Below are 22,316 nucleotides of genomic sequence, written 5' to 3' on the forward strand. Positions count from 1 at the left end.
AAGCTTCATTAAGGCAGGATGAAATGTGATGGAAGGGGTATTTTGTGTGTGTCTGTGGCTCACCGACACAGCTTTCCCCATTCCTAAGGTAGCCGGGAGGACACTGGCACGTGAAGGAGCCTCTAGTGTTGTAGCAGGTCTGTCCAGGCCCACAACTGTGAATGCCTGTTGCACATTCATCTATGTCTGCAGTAATCACACAACATGACTCTGAGAGGAGGCTGCACAATGTTGAAAAAAAGTGCATGCAAGAAAAACACGACCAAACTACAAGGCAGAGAACATGTCTAAACTGCAAGCAATTCTTGATATATAGACTGATTTATAGGGCTTTCTAAATCCATGATAACTGACACCATCAAACAAAGCACGCATGAGCATAAACACGCATGTTCACCCTCAGAGCTGGAGATTAAATGAAAAGGGCCATCAGCTCTGGGTGAAAGGTAACACAGAGATCATATCCTCAACCAACAATATAGCTTATAGCTGTGAAAGGAAAATTCCTCTGTAAGTCAGTGACTTGTATAGTACCCAAACTTTGTACTCAAATAATAGAAATATTACATCATTATATTTTTACTTAAGTGAGAGTATAAAGTAGCCAATCTGAGAAATTTGTACTGAAAAAAGGCTACAGAAGTGGTAAAAATAACTCATCACAACATCTCATATTTAAAATAATTTTAAAATGGCTGATTAAAATGTAGAGTTATGTGTAAATACTGGTATCTTAAAGACTATAATATATCATTAAAAAACAAATAATGTAATTGAAAATAGTAACAACTGCAGGAAAAAAAACACTTTCCAAATAATTTTCTTTTTAATTTAAAACCTATGAAACTAGTATCTCCAGTTACAATATTTACTACTATTGTATACTATCCAAATTTCAAGTTCAATTAAGCTTATGTACAAAAAGTGAAAAACAACTTTGACATAAACATTAACTGTGTGTCTTTATCTGGAGCATTTTATTCAAACCATCATGTTCATTGTTCAGTGAAGTTATTCACGATGTATGGAACTTTTTACTCAAGTAATAGTAGCAATATTTTATTAAGCTAATAAAAGTACAAATTATGGAGCAGTAAAACAACTAAAATTATAGTTTTGTCCAAAAGTTACTTCAGTAACTGTAACTCAGTAAATGTAAGTGGTTACTACCCACCTCTGGTAACTGGAGTTCATTTACTGCAAGGTATTTGAGTCAGAGTCAATGAATTAGATTGTGACCAAAATATTATTGGTCATTTATTTTATTAACTCAACTAAATGAAACTAATTACATGGGTTATACATACAGAATGGTGTTTTAAAGCCTTCCTTTGAGATAAAAATATTATTCTGTTGAATGAAAGATTTCAATACAAATGTGGGTTTTTAAAAAGAGTTGTTTAATGTATTCTTGTGTGTTATTTCTAAAAGTCACTTTTAATATGAAAAATTATCCTGATTGGAATGTATATTCTAATTTATTGAATATGCCCATGTGTTTATATGGCCTGCATATCCTCAGACCTGTTCTCTTTTGGTCAAATCTCAATGTATTGCATTGGAATCTTATCTGATATAAAAACTCATGGTTGTATACAGTGGAAGGAAAAAAATATAAGATTTTTTTTATGTTTATCTCCCCAAATAAAATTGAAACAATGGCATTCAGTTTGTTCAGTTGTTGTTTTTTTTTTTACACCACTACATGAAATAAAAGCAACACAGTGCGATAAGAAGTAGTAGATATGAATAATTAGTAAACAGAAATCCAATGGATCTAATTTAAACTAAGGATAAATGCAGCTCTTCTCTAAAGGCACATAAAGATTTTTAGAGAACTCAAGAAATCAAACAGCTTCATAAAAACCAGGGAACAACACAGTCAAGCCAAGGGAGGATAAACCTACCAAGATGCTCCTTTTTACCTAAACCGACAGCCTGTAAAGGAAGAGCCTTAAAAAAGCAGTAAATTCACACCAAAGAATCTGTTTAGGGGATAAATACTAGTCAAATAATAATAACCAAGCCTTTTAGAGGACACAGCAAACATGCAGTAGAAGGAGCTCAGGTCAGATGTGACTTCTTTGAGAAGGGAAAAACTAATACTGAAAACTCAAATAAGAAACATGGTGGTGGCAGTCAAATTTTGTAAGGATGCTTTTCTGCAAGATAATGCGGGAAAATACATAAAGTAAAAAAAAAAAAAAAAAAAGATAAATGCAGATTTTTTTGTCCCACTTTAAAATCATGTTCTATTATCTGTCTGTGTATAAAATAAAATCACCATAAAAGAGTAGGGAATTTGCAAACATTTTATAGAGCTATCTCAAGGTAATGAATACTTTTTTAAAGCATTGCACATTAGCTATAAATATGTCTGGTAAAGGTAAAGTGATAGAGTGGCTCCTGGGTGACTAGTTTAATACAGAACACAGAGTATATCCATGGAAATTCTAACATTGTTACTGTAAACTGATTTTCTCATTTAGTCTGTGCAGATTCAGAGTTTTTTTGTTGTTGTTGTTTTTTTAACAGCTTTCTCAGCATAACCCACACACATAAATATGTCAGTAGTGTATACTGTCATCCCTGAGGCCCACCAGCACTCTGCTTGGGTGGTCTGATGCAACCCATCATATGCAGACAGATACTAGGCATCAGTTTAAAAGCATGACAGACACTTATCCAGTACCACACACTAAGTAAAAATAGTAGGGAGCAGCTACTATTATAGCGTCACACCCTGATTTAAATGTGATTTGAAGAAAAATCAAGAATTGCTTCCAAGCTATAGATACACTAAATTCAAGCTTGTCAAAATTAGACCAAGAAAACAAGCTGCTGGTCCATCTTGAATTGACTCATGTTCATTTACTGAGTTTACAGCTGGAGAGTTTCTCATCCTACCATGAGTTTTATAAATGCTGCAATATTTCACTTGCACAGCCTTTACCTTGTTAATGAACAGCTTTACAATACAGGGAAAGACAAAAATGAAAGGCTAGAAAGGTGAAATGTGCTGGACTTCATGAGGGCAGAGTGTCTTCATTGAATTCGCTCCATAGAGGACAAAAGCTGGGCTTATCTGAAGGTGCTCCACTGAGACAACAGGTGCAAATTGCACAAAGGGTGGAATGCACAGACAGGGCTTGTTGCTCACTGGGCCGTTAAGGAAAGAAAGAAGATTAAAGAAGTTTTGTTCTGGAGAAACCTGTCCTCTGATGTGGTGTAGGGGCTTTTTTGGGTAGTGCATCTAGAAGTGGCACCAAGCAGACCTGAGGAAACAATTTACTTTTCTTTTACCTGCTCACTGCATGTGCAATATCGTTATGTTTTTTTTTTTATTATTCTTTAAACTAGAGGCATTTATAAACTAAACATAAACAAAAAATAGGTTATACAGAAATCAGATACAGAGAGACAATTTGCAATAACTTGCTATTTAATGGAACTAGTGGCTACAAAAAGTATGAAAGAATAGCAGTTTTTTTTTTCTTGGTTTTGTTCTTTTTTTATGCTCCATGAATACTAAGGATAAATAGATCTTAATTACTTGGACAAGATGTAATAATCAAAATTCCTGATCATGTCCCTGTGAGTCATAAACAAGCCCAGTTACTGGAGGTATGCAGTGATTCATGAAGACTGGAAATGCCCTGCCCTCAAGCATTAAACTAAATTCAAACAAACAAAAGTCTGATGCAGAACGATTGCAGCTTCCAGGCTAATGCCAATGCAGCCTCAACAAACCGGCAAAAAGCCCTCAAGCTAAAGAAATGCTGTGATTTTAGTGGCACTTGTCAATATTGGCACACTTCAGCTATTATGAGATTATTTAAGATGCAGGAGTGCTCTACACCTGCCTTTGTGAGGTTGGGCTTGAGCATAATAGTATTGAGGCTAATAGTATTAGATATACTCCTGTTGATAATTTTAAAGAAACAACATTGATGACAAATACATAAATAGAGCTGATATCAATTTGTTGAGACGTCAACTCACACTTAAAATTAAAAAAGAAAAATGCAAATTCACTGAAAATACAAAGAATTGTAGCTCTACTCTTTGCCCCTTGAAAGAATGTCACATATTGGTACCAAAATAGGACTTAAGAGGGGTCCTACCCTAATGGTGGATCTCCGGCCCTGCCAGCAATCTTATCCATTACCTACAATGATTCTTGGTGATGCCCAGACCACTGCATGTAGTGGTGGCAAATAATAGAAGATGAGATCTATTAAATAAATTCAAGAATCTTAAATGCTTTTTGAAGGAATCCAGTAAAATACATGTAACTCCACCACCTAGGTGTGCCAAGAGAGCTAAGGGCTATGGCTACACCTTTTAAAAATCTGTGATCAGTAACTGCAACCAGCTGTCATGTCAATGTTGCTTCTTTCAAATTACCTCATTTCAGTGCATAATCAGTGCTTGGACACATTTAGCATAATAACCTTGTTATCAGGTATTCTGGGGATGTTGTAAACTATAAGAGTAAACTAAGATTAAAATGCCTCATGTGATCATTTTCAATCTTTCTGCAGAGCAACTGTCAGTATTTTTGTTTTATCATGATCATTGTTTAATAATATGATTTAGTCCGATATCTCCCAACACATTAGCAAACTTGTTATAATGCAATTCTTATAAAAAGCTGAGTAATAGGCTATATGGCGATATGCTGCAGGTTTAAGACTTACATATTAAAAAAATATTATAAAAAATAAGACTATGAAATTGAAATTGAATCAATATTAGTATCAGCTAATGCAATATTGCAGTATCTGACACAATCGATTTCTTTTTACACACCCTAGTATCGATACCATGCCAAATTAGTACTGAATCCAGATACAGCTCTTTTTCAATATTTTGGAAAAACCTACTTGAAACATATCCTTTGCATCGCTGACCATTAACTGAGTCCTTATTATTGGATAACATCAATCGCTCCATTCCCTTTCATTCGCATTCAATGTGAACTCACCTTAAGAAGATTTTACTATCTTGAAATGTAAAAAAAACTATTATATATGAGGTAAGAAGTACATTACTTAAATCTACTTTTCAGTGTTTGAGGTGCTAGAGAATATGATAGGAGAATTAATGCTTTCTACTGTTTGAATTCAAGTTCGACTCATTAGCTGTGTTAAGAGCGCTGTTTCTTTTTTCTGCAGGACATGACGACTGCAAAGGTGGGCATACAATAATTTTTACGGTGCCCTGCAACAGAGAGAACTCTAAAACATTCAGGATTGAGAACTACTGACAAACAACACTATGGCTGTGTCCGAATGTCCACCCTAATCACTATAGAGGGCACGATATAGGGTGCTCCATTCTAAATTAGTGTACAGTGGAGGAAAAAGAAGTGGACTAAAAATTTCCCATGATGCAACTTGAAAAGCAATGATCCATGGTCACAAGACGAGCTGATACATCCCAGAATGCTTTGTGAGGAGAGCTCTCCTCGCAAAGCATTGTGGGATTTACTTTCATAGCGGCGCTCTGTCACATAGGCTGTCGCTAGCGGCAACAAGCAAAAAAGATGGCACAGGTGCACCATGCGGGGAGGCGGAGTTACGTGACCAACAGGGAACGAAAAGTAGTGATCATCTGTCCGAACATTCGGTGAACAATAAAGTCCACTGTATAGTAACAGCTCTATATTGATTGAGGGATTAATGTTTGGACACTGCCTATGTTAAAACTTTTACAAACCTAAAATAATTAAACCAATTAAACGTGAAATTGATGACTAACCAGAACATTTACAGAGGGTGCACATTGTAGCTACTCTTTATGTCCTCCTTTGGTGATGCCCCTGAGAAGGTCTCACCATGGTAAAGAACATAATCCTGCTAGATGTGAATCACATGTGAAAAAAAAAAAAGCAATTGAAGGAAGTAAGTGTGGCTAAATGTATGTGGTTTAAACATAAAGACCACAGTTCTAGAGAAATTCTGTGCGTGGAAAAATGAGAGTCATCTTCTGACTGCTTCGAAAAATAAGCCAAAAAAACTTTAAATAAAGACATATGTGCTGAAAGAAGTCCAAAGGTTCATTTTCAAAAATATCTTGCGGTAACTGCTACTTTGTCACTAAACCTCTAAGATGGTGCCAATAAAAAGCAACACAAAAGTTTGTGTGTGGAAGTGGGTGGGGTGGGTATTCCACACTGCATCGTTCCCAGTTCCCATAAAGTTTTGACCACTTGCCACATGCTTTACAGTTAATACAGTTTACACGAGAAAACTGATTTTACTGCAACAAGCCATCAGGAGTGATGATGTGTTGCGTGTGGGGGAAAAATGACTCCTTTCACTGAGGTCAGGTTTTTTTTGTTTGTTTTTTTGTGAAATTTATTCTACATCACTTACAAGTTCCTTCCAAGTGCGCACGCCTGCTGAAACATCACAGGAATAGATAAGCCCATCCAGCAGAAGATGTGGAAGAAAAGAATGAGGAGAAAGGGTGGAGGCTGTCTTCCTTTTTCTTCTCTTCTTTTCAAAGAAAAAAAACTTTTTTTTTGAGATTTGAAGTAAGATTTACGGCTGTGTGTGCTTATGTGATGTCAGGGTTAAAAACTCCTTGCTTTTCAGGGAGATTAATTCTAAATGCCTCACGGGAGCAGGGGGAGTAACGGGAATGGCAGCAGCTAAAAGAATGTGAGTCTGTGTGTGTATATGGATAGAAGGGTGTGTGTGCATCAAATGGCCTTTCTGCAGAGCTGCAAATGTTTTATAGAGCAGGCTGATGTGGTGTGAAGAGTTTGAGCTGCAATGAAAAAATAAAAAGAAGAGTATCTAAAACGGGTGCTGGATATCCATTGTCCTGGTTTGTGAATAGATTGTTGTCTTAGTGACATTATATAACCTGCTGTAATTATCACTTGAGAGCATTTAGTGCTGTTTTCACCAAGCAAGTCCAATGGAAAGCAAGAGCTGTTCAAGGGAGAAGTTGGAGGCATCCTGCTGCAGTTGGACATCACCTCTGTTTCCCCTCTGGATTATTGGATAATTCCATGTTTGGGAAAGCAAGGGGCCAAATTTCCAGCGTTAATTACCCATACACTTTCACAACATTTAATTTAACAGAATGTCTAACATTATTCTATGAGTAGCCAGTGTTGCTCAACCTTGTGCATGTCAACATTGCCACACGTGGTACTGGGCAACTTTCTTTAAATTTCTGTTTGATTATCTCTGTTATGAATGTAAACAAAATTGAGTAAAAAAAAAAAAATCAAAACATTTTCAGTGAATATAATACTAATAGGGCATTCCTTTATTGCCAAGTTCTTGCTGTCATTAGTAGCTGCCTAAGAAGAGCAAAACTTATAGTTACAAAGCCTTGCAAATATATTCACAGCCACTGAACTTATAACCACGAGCTTCAGTATATATATGGGTATACTGATAGATATGTGTTCTCAAATATAGTACTGCTTTGGATTTAGTGTCACTCTTCAAACAGCTTATAAAAGTCATTTCCACAGAATAATGCTGCCATCTGTCCTGATCTTGGCGCTGAGGGCTGGCTTGATTACTAATTTCTTCACCCATCTAGCTCCACCCAGTTTTGCAATACTGCTCATCTGTGTCACCTGCTCCAGCCTCTATTTAACCTGTCTTCTTCCAGTCATCAGTGCCAGATAATTTGAGGCCTTGGTCTTCCTAATCCTTAGCCGTTCTGTCTCTGGACCTCTGAGACTGCCTGTTCTTGTTCTGATCTGCTTTCCTGACCTGTCCTCGGACTCCTGCTGGATTCTGCCTGTTTACTAAACCTGGAACTGCTTCCTGACATCGTCCTGGATTTCTTATTGGTACCTCTTTGGATCGCTGATCTTCCGTTCCAGACTTCTGAACACTTCTTCAAAACTGGCTTTGGCTTCCTTCATCTGTTTGGTTCTAATCTCCTGCCTGTTCTCCAACATTCGGGGCTTCAGCGTCTGCGACTCTCTGGACGGCGCCTGTCGCTTCTTTTTGGAAGCCACCAGGATGGAACCAACCTCATCTTCTGGGCACAGACTGAACTTTAAGACCAGGTTAGTGACTCACACGTTCATATTCATCCCTCGCCTGATTGACCTCTTCACTAACCTGTGTTCTCCCCCAGTAGAGGTTCCTGCCTCAGATGCCCTAGCTGTTCACGGCAGACTCATTACTCTTAATAAATGATTTTTGAGATATCTAACTGTCTGTCTGCTTGAATACTGGGTTCTCTGTTATGAGCCTTGACAGTCATCACTATGTTTCCCTGCTGGGTGGGGTGTCCATTGAGTGCTGTGTTAGTTTTCTGCCTAATGTAGCATTTTGATAGTGCTTCAAAAAGTAACATTTTGGTCTTATCTAATCAAAATAGCCTTTTCCCCCTACACTGTTTGTGGTGAACTGGAAACAGGACTTCTAATGACTTTCTTTAAACTAAGGGTTTTTTCTTGTTCCTCTTTCAAAAAAAAGTAATTGGTGGAGTGCATGACTAATAATTGTGCTTTTAACAGATTCCTCCACCTGATCAGTGGATTTCTGCAGCTCCTCCGGGATTACCATAGGCCTCCCAGCTGCTTCTCTGATTAAGGCTCTGATCCGCAGGTCTATCATTTAGGTGGACAGCCATGTCTTTAGTTGTGCTATTCCCTTTTTTTTTAAGGTGACGGATCACATTGTGTTTTGCAAGTCATTGAAAGTTTGGGATGTACAGAATATAAACCTCACTGTTTCTTCATCTTTGTGATGCTGTTTGTTCACTAATAATCACCGACAAACTTTTTGCCCTAACAGAAAGTTCAAGAGCTATGAATGCCTTTGCAGAGCAATAAACTCTAAAACCCTTCAAGTAAAAAGATTTCTCTTGAAAATCTTTGCAACATTTCCACAACAGCTTTGAGTGATACCCTTCTATCTTGTTACTCACATTTCACTCAGAAAAAATAATCAGAAACACTTCTAACTCAGTATGAGAAAGAGCCGTCACACTGGCCTCCTGACAATACTTTTCTTTCTGGCTGAAAAGAGTTATAGTCATTGAAAGGAAAGAAAGCTAGGAATAAATAAAAAGATTAGGATGATGATAGAAAAAGAAGAACAGGCGTGCGAAGCATAAACTCTGAGATCTCATGCAAGTGTCACCCAGTAAACCAAAAAATTGTGATTTATAGCCGCTCTGTTACGAATCATTATTCCCTTCCATCATGAGGTAAACGGAAAGATCAACAAATGTGAGCACATCAGAGGAGGAAGCAGCTGGCCGTTGGACAGGCACCGACCTCAGGGAGGATAATAACAACAACATTAAGCACTCGCACCGAGGAGGCACGGCAAAGCTGCTCCCACTTCAGTTTCCCCTGCCTTTGATAATGTGATTGCAGCAAGGAGCCAGTGGCAAACCACAAGCAATAACAGCGTACTGTATGGCAGGACTTCACCGACCAACACAAGGGGTGCCTGCATCATAGTTTGATTAGTTTAACTAAAAAGAAAGGAGCTGTAGGCCTATGTCTGGCAGCCTGACAAAGCCTGATGAACTACTAAGAAGTGAACTGCTGGAGATTGCCTAAAGGAAATTGTATTAATTAAATGCAAAGTTCACTTTTCTTAGTTTTTAAAAATAAAGTGACCAGCAAAGGTATTCCTATCTTATGAACTAGTTTTTAGTTTAACCATTAAAGCAAAAACCTTTAAAACGTTTAAATGGGATTAACTGTTATAGATAATGGGAGTAAAAAGATTTAGGGATTGCCTGTTTTAGATTTACATGTAAAACTCTGGAAAATGTAGCATACCCATATTATGATACAGCTTAAAACAATCTCTTGCACTGGTCCTCAAGTATGTTTTATGGTTATCCTGATACCTCACACCTAATTTAAATAAGTTAAGAGCGATATCTAGTTGGCTTAGATTCTGTCTGCATCCTGATTTAATGATAAGCCAAATCCATAGCAATGTGCAAGAACAGGAATAATTAGCTTTACGTACTGTTGGGAAAAACAGGTTATCATCACATTCATAATGGTTTCTAACTAAAAGCCAATGGCAGAGCCGAGCATCAACTATGTAAAAGCAGCACAGGTGTGAACAGCTAAAGTCGCAAAGCAACAAGTTCAACAAGGTGGAAAAAAACAAAATCCTGGAGCTACCATAATAGCTGTACATATATGCATAAATACGTATGTACAGGCAGACAAACAGAGAGACACAAGGCTGATCAAATTCTCTCCCTCTAATAGCCGGAGGGGCATTGAGGTTTCACAGGGACAAAGGAGCACCTTATCATTTAAGCAACAATAAACAATGTGAAGCAGTTTTATTCAAACAAATTTCAAGTTAGTGGCGCAATAGCATCTTTTATGTAACATTTTCATAACAAGGTTTTTCTTGTATCATATTCAGTGGTTTTTGAAGGGTATCCTCCCTCTGTGATAATGTTTTCTTAATAGCTCTTGTATGTCTTGATAAAGATTGAAAAAAAACAAACGCAAAGCTGAAGATTAAATCTTTTCCGGAAAAGCTGAAACGCTTTTCTTTAGGCAAATCAGGAAAGACTCTGGCAGAGATTTTTTAAAGATTCAAATGTAAGCATGAAACAGCAAAAAATAAAAAATAAGAAAAAAACTGTGAAAGTCCAAACATGAGTGTTGCTGGCAGCTTCATCTCCAGCTTTGCAGCCACTGCTCTCCATCTGCTCGTTCTGCTTTCTGCATTCCTGCTTCTCACAGATTGATCTGATCCTTATCTGCTTAAAGGTGGTGAGGAATTCCTACCATCACAAAAGACGGGAGCAAACCGAAAAAAAAAAAAACACCCCTGACATTCCAGAGAGATACTTTCCAAGTGCATTGCATCTCTGTGGAAAAATGTTATTGCCAGAACTTGGCCTTGTTTGGAAAAGTACACAAGTTTCCCGTCACACCGGGCTTAACAGTCTTAGCTGAACATACTTGGGAGAGGTTTCCATCCACTGCAGGTGAGGAGCTACCATTTGCTGCTGAAAGTAGTCAAGCATGTAGGTGGTAACAAGGCTGCATCACCTCAAGAAACCAGACAGCTAAACAGGAGTGACATGTTCCTTCACGCCCAATACAGCAGCGCATGAGTATCTAATTTAGACATGAAAAATAAATATGTAGTAAAGGTGGTAGGTGTGTAAAGTCAGACCTCATGAGCAAAACAACATAAACCACAGAGTGTAAAACATGCCATGAATAATTATGTGAGGGCAAAGTCTCTAAAAAAGAAATAATCTAATATTTTATACCTTTAGTCAAAATGTTATTGAAATAGTTTTTCTGCAAGCGTCATAAATAAAATAAGAAAATACCGCTCGAAAGTACTGATAAAAGCAAATCTTCTTATGATTTTATTTTATTTTTTAAATCAAGTAGGTCTCCTGATTCAGCTGCTTTTGTGACTTTTTTACTGAATAAAACACTGAAGAGAAAGAAAAGTTGAGAAATGAAGCAGGCATGGCCTCCTGAGGCTCAAGATCTTATCATTTATCTTATTTTCTCATTTTGGATGTATGTTTTAATAGCTAATATTATGGTTTCAGGGTATATTTTGGCAATTTAATTTAATCTAAATAGGCTTTGGTTTAGTTTTAGTTACAATTTTATCATCTGTTGTCACTATAGGTTTAGTTTGGTTTTACACTTTTATCTTAAAGAACACAATAAAATATCTTAACATGTAGTGGAACTATAGCTATATTTTTTTGCACAAAGAGAAAGATATGTATATATTGTTGTCTTTTTTCTGCACACATAATATAGCGCTGTGTTGCGAAACTATTAATACGCCTTGAACTTTTATCCACCAGAGGTACAGGTTTCTGCAACTTCTCTAGAATTACGATGGGCCTCTTGGCTGCATTCCTGATTATTGCTCTCCATGCCTTGCTGGTAAGTTTAGATGTATGACCACTTGGGAGGTTTTCAGTTGTGTTATTCTCTTTCCATTTTCAGATGATAAACTGAGGCGTGCTCTATGAGTTGTTCAAAGCTTATCATATTGTTTTATAACTTTATGGAGAGAGAGATTTAAATCTCTCCATAACTTTATCCCTGAAGTGACCAATGTGTTCATTGATTTTTATGAAGCTGTTTGTTCACTAATCTTCTCCCTGAGTCTTTCAGAGCTGACAATATGTTTGACAAGGGACTTTTGAAGGTGGATGGTTACACTTAATGTTATTTCAATGGTTCAGAGTAGAAATGCAGGGATCCCTTTTCATATCTTTACTGGAAAAAAAGAAATGATTCAGATTGTGTTATGCAGTATATTTTGTTGATCTTTCACAGAGAAAAAGAATAAAACACACTAAAGGTGGTAGGGATTTTTCTTTATGGCAAACTTCATAATAGCTAATGTGGTACTTTATATTTTGTATTCTATATTTTGTTTTGAGTTCATCAAGTTTAAATGTGATTATAAGGGAGTTACTCAGTTTTAGAAATACAGGTTTATAATATGATTTTATTTTGTATTTATTTCGATTCCTTACTACCTTCCAGGCAACATATTTATATTTTTTTTTTTTATCTAAAATGGAAAGCATAAAATGCCTAAGAATTAAATGCTTAAATTAAAAGATTCAGTAAAATTGTTTTCCTTTTATAATCAGTTACAGTACTTTCCACTTTTGGACAATCATAAATACTTTTGACTGAAAGGGGTAATTATGGTTAGTAAAAATACCCAAATGGACAAAAAAGGTTGAAAAAAGCCGCTCTAAAATATAATAATTTAGGATGGACCAAAAATTCAATTACTTGTTACCAGTTAAAGCAATTAATTCAAGTTGGAGCTGGATTTTCTTTTCAGAGTGTAATGAATCTTTAAGTTTTTTTATGAAACTTCTTATCATGCACGATTCGATTTATTTTACATTTTAAAAAAAGGTTCATCACAAAGATACTGGGCATTAAAATTCACCGATTTGTGTCAGATATCCTTTTTTTTTTACTATGACTGTTCAAAATGCTTTCTTTCTGTGTATAAAGAAAAGCTGAATGATTTACACTATTACTGAACTGCCAGGATAGTAACTTTGGAATAGCTGTGATTACCGTACGGGCCTTTCGCTTTCCTAAGCATTTGATGATTGACGCAGCACGTATGATGTACAACCTTCCTTTCCAGGACGAGTGATCTCACCTCTGCACACAGCAAACCACTTGTGAGCATTGAGCGGTCTCAGCCGCAGCATGCGACTGGATGGAAGGAGGCACCATTAGTTAGTCACACACGCAGCAAAGCCTGTCGGTGTCTCTGTGTGGCCACAGTCCTGTGCCAGCTTCCTGCATGTGTCCCTATAACAACACACTCCTGTTTATGTTCAACCAAAAGGGTTTCTAAAAGAGCTGCACACATGTAAAGGCAAATTGATGCATTAATCAAAAGAACATCATGAAGCTGTAGAGTGCTTTTTGTTTTGCTTCTAATCAGCTTGAAAATAAAGGGGACGTTTGTTTTCAGATACTTTATTTTTATAACAATTTAGCTTGTTCAATGGAAAACCTGTACCTCAGATTTAGCTGATCTTTCAACAGCTTGCCACAAACCTAGCAGCTGGACAACCTACAAAGCTGGAGCAGCTTGGCTCGGTCACTTCTCCCTGTGGTTGAACACTGAGTGTTGGCCTTTCATTTTCCCCTTTGCCCTACCTGACTCTGCACTCCAGGTTTCCTCCACAGAGTGGTGAGTTAGCAGAGAAGGAGCCCGATGTAAGCGCTATTTGATACACTGAGGTTTCCCCCTCTATTGAACGTTAATGGGAATTCCTTCGCTTGCAAGATGCGTAGCTGTGCAGAACAAAAACAAAAACAAAAAGACGATAATGACCTGTCCAAGAACAATTGGCTGATTGTAGCGAGCTGAAGGTAATGATAGAGAAACCAGAGACTGATGTAAACAAAGATTATGTCAGCCTCCAGCACAAATATAAGCCCACATAAGAGCGAGAGACACCATCCAATTCAAGCTGCAGCAATTTGAAAGCAGTAAGACCGACAGGGACTGTCCATCTTTGTTTAGCACAAGCACTGCAACAGCTCACCAGTGATTGTAGCACCCCCAGCTTACATATTTAACTGTTTAACAGAGATGCTGCCATGTTTTACACTCCAGTAAAACTAATTGGGGTTCCAATTCAGAGAAACACATAAAGCAACTCACACGCTTCGTCGCTCGAGGTGTAAAATCAAATTTGCTCCTTTCATTAAAGCTGTGTGACCACAAATTCCACCCTTCTGCAACTCACCCACACACCTCTGCCTGTAAACAAGAGAAACCCCTCACCACCTCACTAAGGGGCACATGTACAGTGTACGTTATATTGCATTAATAGATCTACCCCACACATATCATGAAGGGTGACAGAGATTCCCTCTTGTTCTATTCTAAAGTGTGTGTGAGTTGTTGGGTAAGTAAGACAAAGAAATCTTTCTACCACTCCCCATTTCAGAGGATCAAAGTGTCTTGCTCAAACACATGATCACACCCACGCCTCCGCTGTGCACCTCAACCTCGCCAAGGCCCTTGCTGTAGATGTAAAGGCTGCCCATAAGCATAGAGCTTTCCTGTAATATTGCAAAATCATCTGCTTGATTTTTTTCTCCACCCCCTAAAGCAGTGCAAGATCCGCTTCAACACTCAAAACAAGAGAAATTTTAGACAGAAGTTGAACCGTAGCCAAAAACATCAACCTGCGGGCAAGCAAAGAGTTTAGAGAACATGACGTCACAGGGTGAAGGAGCAAGAAGCTTGCAACATATCTGGCAGCTGCACATATTTGAGCTGCTGATGGTTGTCAAACAGACGGATAAACGGTTCACCTTTGGAGCGTGGTTTGTGGAGTCTCTAAAGTAGTTAGCAAGCATTTGTCAAGTATCTATAGTCAAAGGGAGAGCAAACCTTTAATTGACTGTCAGTGGTTTTAGAAAAAAAGAAATAAAGTGGTAGTAGTTTATACCTTAAAGGGATTTGAGGAAGTAAAAATTCAAAGAGCTAAAATAAATGGTCATCAGAAAGTGCAGCTTCCTCAATAAAAGAATAAGCAAACCAGATGATGTTATGATGTTGTCAAGAATAGGCATCACAAGGGACCCTGTTTTTTACCTGCCAACCAGCTCTTACTCCACCAGAGCCTGACGCTATCCTCTGACAGGTTGTCGGACAATTTTAAAAGCAAATCAGGCTGTAGAATATCAGGAAAACACAAAATTCTTATGTATTACTAAAAAATTGTGATCTAGGTTAGAGTTGGTAGATGATGGAAAAATAGGAATCCCCATTATTTTGGTAAAAAGGTTATCATTAAGTTTGGGAACATTTCTTTCACTTTCCTTAAAAACAGTGAATTGCCTTAAATTTATCCCCATACTTTGAACCATCAAGAAGCTATGGCAAAACAGTTATTTTTACATTTTTGGTTTATATTAGCTATGTCAGCAGAAAAATGAAAGAACTAGAATGTAGACATGTATTTCAGACAAAATCTACTTTTCTTTATTTCTCAGACTCACTGTAAGATAATTAGCCATTTGTTTTCCATCTGTACTGTCTGCAGCTTTGAAGGGAATCAGCCAGGAATACAATTTTTTTTAAAACAGAAACGGTCTAAAATTTAATAAATATAGCAATAATGTCCAACCTGTGCAGACATAATTTCAATTACAATGAGACCTTATCCTGTTATTTGCTTTATTTTTATTTTTTTAGGTAAATGATAAAATATTTACCGATATGCAGGGTTTGCATGAATAGTGGCTAGTTTTAAATACAATATCCTACAAAATATTGATTCAAAGTCCTTTACTGCGATGATGGCAGTGATTTAATATATTTTTCTAGCTGTAGCCCCAAAAATGTATAACTGCCACAGGTCAGAATGGCCAGAAACGAAGATACTTTCAGCATCAGCTAAAGAATAGCTCTTGTTAGAGCTTTGACATGGTGCATTCACTGATTGGAAAAGGTTAAAGACTTTTGAGAGGCTAATTTGTAGGTCTCGTTCAGTTCACCAAAAAAGCTCAAATTAAAATCCATTTTCTTGCTGGATCCCTACAACTGATGTGAATTATCCTCTGAGAGAAAAACAATCAATGTATGTCACTAAGAAGCTGAAAATTGTATTTAGAAAATTTGTACTTTAAGTATTGAATCATGAGGTGTGCTGCGCTAGTAGTCATGAACTCTTTGGAAAGCATTTTTTTTTGACTAAAAATATTGAAATGAGTTGTTAAGTATTATCTCTCTAAGAAATTAAACCCTTTTCTTTAAAGATTAGAGAATATATTTAGAAAGCAGACTTTTTTATATCAAGATTCAGGAAGACAAACTTTACCACCCCAGAAAAGAAAAGATCTAATATACTATCATCTTCATTTAAAGAAACACATGTGCTGCTTAAAGTACCTCTGCAGATGTTCTGGTCATCAGCACTGAAGCCTGAAGAACACCGAATGGTCTGGCTGACCTGAGTGCCAATAGAGCCAACCAGATGCCGGTTGTGATGAGGCTGGTTTGGTGGGACAACAGGAACCTGGGGGACCTGCTCGGGCGGTGGAGGTGGGTCCACCTCATTGGTAACGTAGATGATGGCACTCTTAGGAAGGCAGAGATACCCACCATAGTGGTTGACACATTGCATCCCTCCTTTGCATGCATCTTCTAGAAGTTTGCACTCATCGATGTCTGACAAACATAAATAAACACATTCAGCTTTTATGAAAAGCTACAGAAATAAGACAACACTGTCATTTCTTACCTCTGCACTGCTCTCTTACTGTGTCATATGTGTAGCCTTCTGTGCACTGTGAAAACATGTATTAGGAATAATGTGTATATATATATATATATATATATATATATATATATATATATATATATATATATATATATATATATATATATATATTGTGCAGATAAAAAAAAATGAAAATAGTAAAACAGCAGGCTGTGCTAAACCCAGACTGACTCACTGAGACTGTAACGGGCTCCTCAGGCTCCTGAGACAGAACCTGCGTTAAAACCGCACACAGACACACGCAGAACCCCAACATTTCGACCCAGGTTCAGAGGAAAGGTGCTGCAACAAAACACACAGAGACACAGTGGATCATTTTCTGCTCAACAAGCCTACACGTTTTAATACCGGTTATTACATCACTTGATGGCATTGCTTAACGAGTCTCAACATCTCCTGCTGCTGCTGCTGGTGGTGCTGCGGTGTTTATGTTGGCAGGGGTCCACCTGAAATGTGCGATCTTAGCTCAGTCAAGTGTTTTTGTTGTTTTTCTTTCTTTTTTTCAGCAAAGAGGGTTTTGGGTTTAAACGCGTAAACTTTGTGCGTAAAACTTTGTGTGCCAATAAATGCCAAGATCATAATATCTGGAGTCAATGTTAGGTAAGATTTAAAACATGTGCAAAATGTATCCTTTAATTATTGCATAATAGACTAATCACAACGCTCGTTTTATTGCATCTTTTAAAATAAAAATCACAATGCCCGAAACATGAATAAAAATCGTGTTCCATTTTAATTGCATCCGAACAGCAGCTGCCCCAGAACTGCCTTCATTGTTCATAAAGTAGAAAGCTCTACGCATGGAGCTCTGACATCCTACCTGTGTTTACCTGCGATCTTCTAACTTCCCTGGCTTTGCGGCAGAAACCTTCTTGCGCTTATGTTGCTGCGGATCTGGACGTGTGTTGCGCTCAGCAGCCTGGCCGCTACTGTGCAAACTGAGCAGTGGAGGGTAGATGGAGAACAAGCCTGGGATGAACGCGCTGTTTGAGTACAGTGAGGCATACTGGAGGGGAGGAGAAGGGGGGCGTCGACAAGAGTTCCCTAAAGCATGGCTCCCTCTATGGACTGATGAATAGAGAAAAGGGAGACAATATTAGTGGACAAAAAAAAAAAAACGAGAGATAAGGACCAAATAAAGTTGTCCAAACCAGAAACTATATACATATGTATATAAAGCTTATAGTTAGAGTGGCTCAGGTTATCCTGAGCTATCTCTATAGTTATGCTGCTATAGGCTTAGACTTCTGGAGGACATAGGGACCCCCATTTCATCATTCTATCTCTATTCTAACACTCTGCAGAATCTGTTCAATCTCTAACGTTTTGCTCTCTCTTTTTCTCATTGTAGCTTCACCTCCTCTGTTCCAGTTTGTCTGTGACACCATCCTGGCTCGGAGCTCGTCTGCCTGGCTGTGTGTTTCCTGGACGGGGCGCCTTTTACAGCTGCGTTTTGCATCTCCGCTTCTGTCTCCGTAAACCCCAGTCGACCTCGGCAGATGGCCGCTCACACTGAGCCTGGTTCTGCTGAAGGTTTGGGGTTAAAAGGGAGTTTTTCCTCTCCACTGTCGCTACAAGCATGCTTAGTGTGAGGGATTGCATTCGAGTCAATGAGTCGATGCATCAACTGTTTTTCTTAGATAGAAAACTTTTAATCAATTTGACTGTATGAGCTGATGAACTGTAAAGTGCCTAGAGGTGACGTGTTGTGAATTGGCGCTATATAAATAAACTGAATTTGTCAAGAAGCAAGGACAAAAGGACCCAGTATTCAAGGAGAGACAGTCATTGGGCATGTTTAAAACATTTATTTAATGAACAAAACTAAAAGGGGAGCTGCTAGGATCTGTGGCACACGGCAACTGCAGGCGGGGGGTGGGGCATTGCCCAATCTCAGACACTCTTAGTGGGAGAAACACAGGTAAGTGACCACGATCATCTGACAGAAGATGATTATCTGAGTTAGTGACTTACCTGGTTTAACAGTCCAGTCCAAGAATGTCCCCAGTGCTGCAGTCCCAGAGGTCTTGCAGGAAGCCGATCCTGGTCAGGGATCCAGAACAGACAGGAACAACAGAACAAGCAGGATCCAGGCCTTGTAGAGCTCCCAGGCAGGTTCAGAGTCCAGCAGAGTCCGAAGTGTGACCAGGCGTTCACATACAGGAGCAGACAGGATCAGGTGCAGACGGGGAGGCTCAGTGGAAGAGGGTAGCCGAGACAGGAGGTGGAACCAGAACTGAATGCAGGACCTTTAAACTGGTCTCCAACTTGGAGCCAGGCTTACTTTGATAAAAACTGAACCTCCCCGCGTACAGAGCCAAAAACCCAGAGGGCTCAGCAGAGGAGGAACAGTGGACGATCAGGAGACGAGACAGACACAAAACCCTCCTTCCACTGGTCGTCAGGTTCCAGGACAAGCTTGGCATCAACATAACAGACAGGCTAACAGAAAAACAAATAATGATCTGGCCCCAAATGCTCAGCCTGAACAGAATATAGCCCAAAGGAAACAGGTGAGGGTAATAAATGATAATTGAAGCTGGGAGGGAAAACAACAGGTGAAAGAAATAGCCAATTAAGGGAGAGCAAACAGGCCAGATCATGACAGAATTTAATTGAATTTTTATATATATATATATATATATATATATATATATATATATATATATATATATATATATATATATATATACAGTACATGTATACATGGCACAATCATGTTTAATAATGCTCATCATAAATTAGCACTAACATCAAATCACTTCTTGAAGAGAGTTGTTTTCAGGCAAAGTTCAGTGGAAGGAAAAACTCAGGAGAAAACAGAGAAAACTGCTGAAAAGATATCAATTTAAATTGAAACGTATGTGTCTCCAAATCATATATTGAGGACATTGCCTTAGGCTGTCACATTTTTTAACCTGAACTTAGAGGTCCTTTTTTTTCTGAATAAGTAAATTCTGCATTTCTCTTGAAAATCGATCACAGACTCTGGAGGAGTGGAGATGCACAGAATCCAAGCTGCTTCCGATTTAGAGGGACTTTTCCATGGTCAGTTAAGATTTTGGAAACCTTGATCTCTGCAGCCGTTGATTAAAAGACAGAAGTTAGTACGGCTGTCTAACAGGGAATTTGAAAGATCTTCACTCTTACTCCTGCTGATCAGTTTTGTGCACATGCTGATTTTAAACAGGACTTGACATATGCCCACTCTGCAGTACCCAAGATAATACTTGGGTCAATGACCAAGGAATTGATTGTTCAGTCAGCTCACCGGACCTATACCCAAAACCTTGATTACTCTCTAGAACAGGGGTCTTCAAAGTTTGCCAGGCTAAGGACCCCCAAACTGATGGGGAGATGGAGCGGGGACCCCCTAATTATATATATTGTATGAAATTGTTTTATATAACTGGTCCTATTGTCACATTATTACTTTTGGAGTAATGTAACTAAAGAAAGTAATTTCTCCCTGGGATTATTAAAGTATTTCTGATTCTGATTCCTGGTTGGTGGGACAGGTGTTGTGAATGAAACGGTGCCCAGCTTGAAAGAGCTCCTGTGTGTCGCTGAATGTGTGCATTGATGTCTGAAAGACATCTTCTGCCTCCATTTATCTGTTTACTACAGTGTGTTGAATTCATGTTAATGTGTTTTTAAAGACATTTTACTTAGTGGTAAAAATTGCAGGGGGGTATATAAAAAAAAAGTCTAATCAACCAAAACTTTCGCAACCCCCAAGCAGTACCTCTGTGGACCCCCTAGGGGTCGTGGAGCCCCTGTTGAAGACCCCTGCTCTGGAAGAAGATGGGAGAATTAATAGAACCAACAATGCAGAGTGGAAGAAACCAGGACTTCAATAACAGTTCAGCAGAACCACAAGTTTAACCTCTCCATGCCAGACTACAGTGATGAAGTAATGTGTAAGATAAGCTAAGATAAACTATCAAGTTCTATGTAATATGTCAAATGTAATAACATTTTCAGTAATGGCGGCCCATAATAGTCTACATTAAGATTAGACACTAGATGCTTGAAACATATCCTGCTGTAAGTTTCACTTTTGATGTTTTGTCAAGATGGTATCCTACTATTTAAATTGTTAGAAGTATTTTATATTTCTATTTAAACATCATATAAAATATACCATCAAGCCTTTATAAAATATAGCTCCTTCTATGTTATAATTCAGTTTTGCCATTCAATTCAGTTTATTTATACAGCGCCAATTCACAGCACATCACCTCAAGGCACTTTACAAAGACAATTTGATTAGATCATACAAACAGATTGGTTAAAAATAATTTTTTTGTAAGGAAACCAGGCTAAATGCGTGGAGTAATTAACTTTACTTTTCCTCCTTCGTATGAGTCACGTGCCACGCTGAGAACCCAGTAATTAAGTTTTTATAAATTCTACTCTGCGATGTGTGAGCAGCAGATGGTGTAATCAAATTTAGTGTCAAAGATCTCTGTTAGTAACCAGTACATTAACCTCAAAACCATTTCATGGTGTTTACAAGATGCCTGCACTTGAGGAACATCTGTTGGAATTGGCATGGCTCCTTTGGATCTTTCTCTCAGGGTCAAAGAAATGGCAAGTTGGTAGCGCATCTCTGCTCACCAGCAGCTTGCTGATATAAGTAGATTGAAAGACACTTGGCACCACCTCCTTGCATGCTGATCTTCTGCCTTCTCAGAGGGTGTGAACAAGAAAACGGCAGGTACATTTTGGCATGCATGAAGACCTAACCTATTATATGAGAAATAAGATTATGATCTTTATGAGGTCAAACATTTTGTGATATTCAGAAATTCCAGGATCATGCCTGTACAAGAAACTGTGGAAAAAGAACGACGAACAACCTTTTCGCTTTTGACTTAAAATTTATTTTGTTTGGCAGAGTTATTAGGCACACTAAGACACAAACATAAATCACATAATTAATCAAATAAATATAAAAAAACTGAGATCATAAAAGCAATTGTATCAAATACTGATCAGGAGATGAGGGAACCTTGTCCCTGCTCCTACTGCACACCAGAACTAATTTAAACCAGCATGAGGCTGATATAGGTGTACATGTATTTAAAATGGAGTATGTTTTCCCATGAAATGGAGCATTCTTGGATCCTTAAAGGTCAATTTGGTGCAGAAAAAAGGTTTGTGTGCAACAAGTATTGAGATCTGGCTTGAGTGAATTCAGGTATCTTGTCTGAACAGGTGGGAGACACGATTTCTCAGATGGCAACAACACAAACTTATATCTCTTTCCACATTTTGTATAATCACAACTATCTTTAATATATTTTATTTAAATTGCATGTGACAAACCAATGCAAAGTAGTGGACAAATGCAAAATGAAAGGAGGAGAATGCTTGTTCAATATATCGTGTAAAATTAATATATTGATTGCAAACCTGTTAAGACATTGCCTAAACTCTTATGTACTGTAGCTAGGAAACTTTAGAAGAGATGCAGATATGCAGAGCTGAGGTGGGATAATCTG

At 38.1% G+C, this 22,316-nt stretch overlaps 1 protein-coding gene across 3 annotated transcripts in view; it reads right to left on the reverse strand.

Annotated features, from left to right (window-relative positions):
- Positions 1–17,790, reverse strand: part of efemp1 (EGF containing fibulin-like extracellular matrix protein 1) — a 26,103-nt gene extending 8,313 nt beyond the window's left edge. The window contains exons 1-5 of one of the 3 annotated variants that reach the window (XM_015390969.1): positions 17,640–17,790; positions 16,985–17,091; positions 16,771–16,816; positions 16,419–16,697; positions 64–186 (exon numbers count right to left, since the gene is read on the reverse strand). In XM_015390969.1, coding sequence (XP_015246455.1) covers positions 64–186; positions 16,419–16,697; positions 16,771–16,816; positions 16,985–17,065 — 529 coding nt within the window. In that variant the 5' untranslated portion in view covers positions 17,066–17,091; positions 17,640–17,790. Of the gene's footprint in view, positions 1–63; positions 187–16,418; positions 16,698–16,770; positions 16,817–16,984; positions 17,092–17,629 lie in introns of all 3 variants that reach the window. The other 2 variants (XM_015390890.1, XM_015391045.1) reach the window with 2 other exon arrangements.
- Between the last annotated feature and the right edge of the window lie 4,526 nt (positions 17,791–22,316).

This window comes from Cyprinodon variegatus, unplaced genomic scaffold (assembly GCF_000732505.1).
Source record: "Cyprinodon variegatus isolate N-32 unplaced genomic scaffold, C_variegatus-1.0 Scaffold1, whole genome shotgun sequence".
Classification (NCBI taxonomy): Eukaryota; Metazoa; Chordata; class Actinopteri; order Cyprinodontiformes; family Cyprinodontidae; genus Cyprinodon; species Cyprinodon variegatus.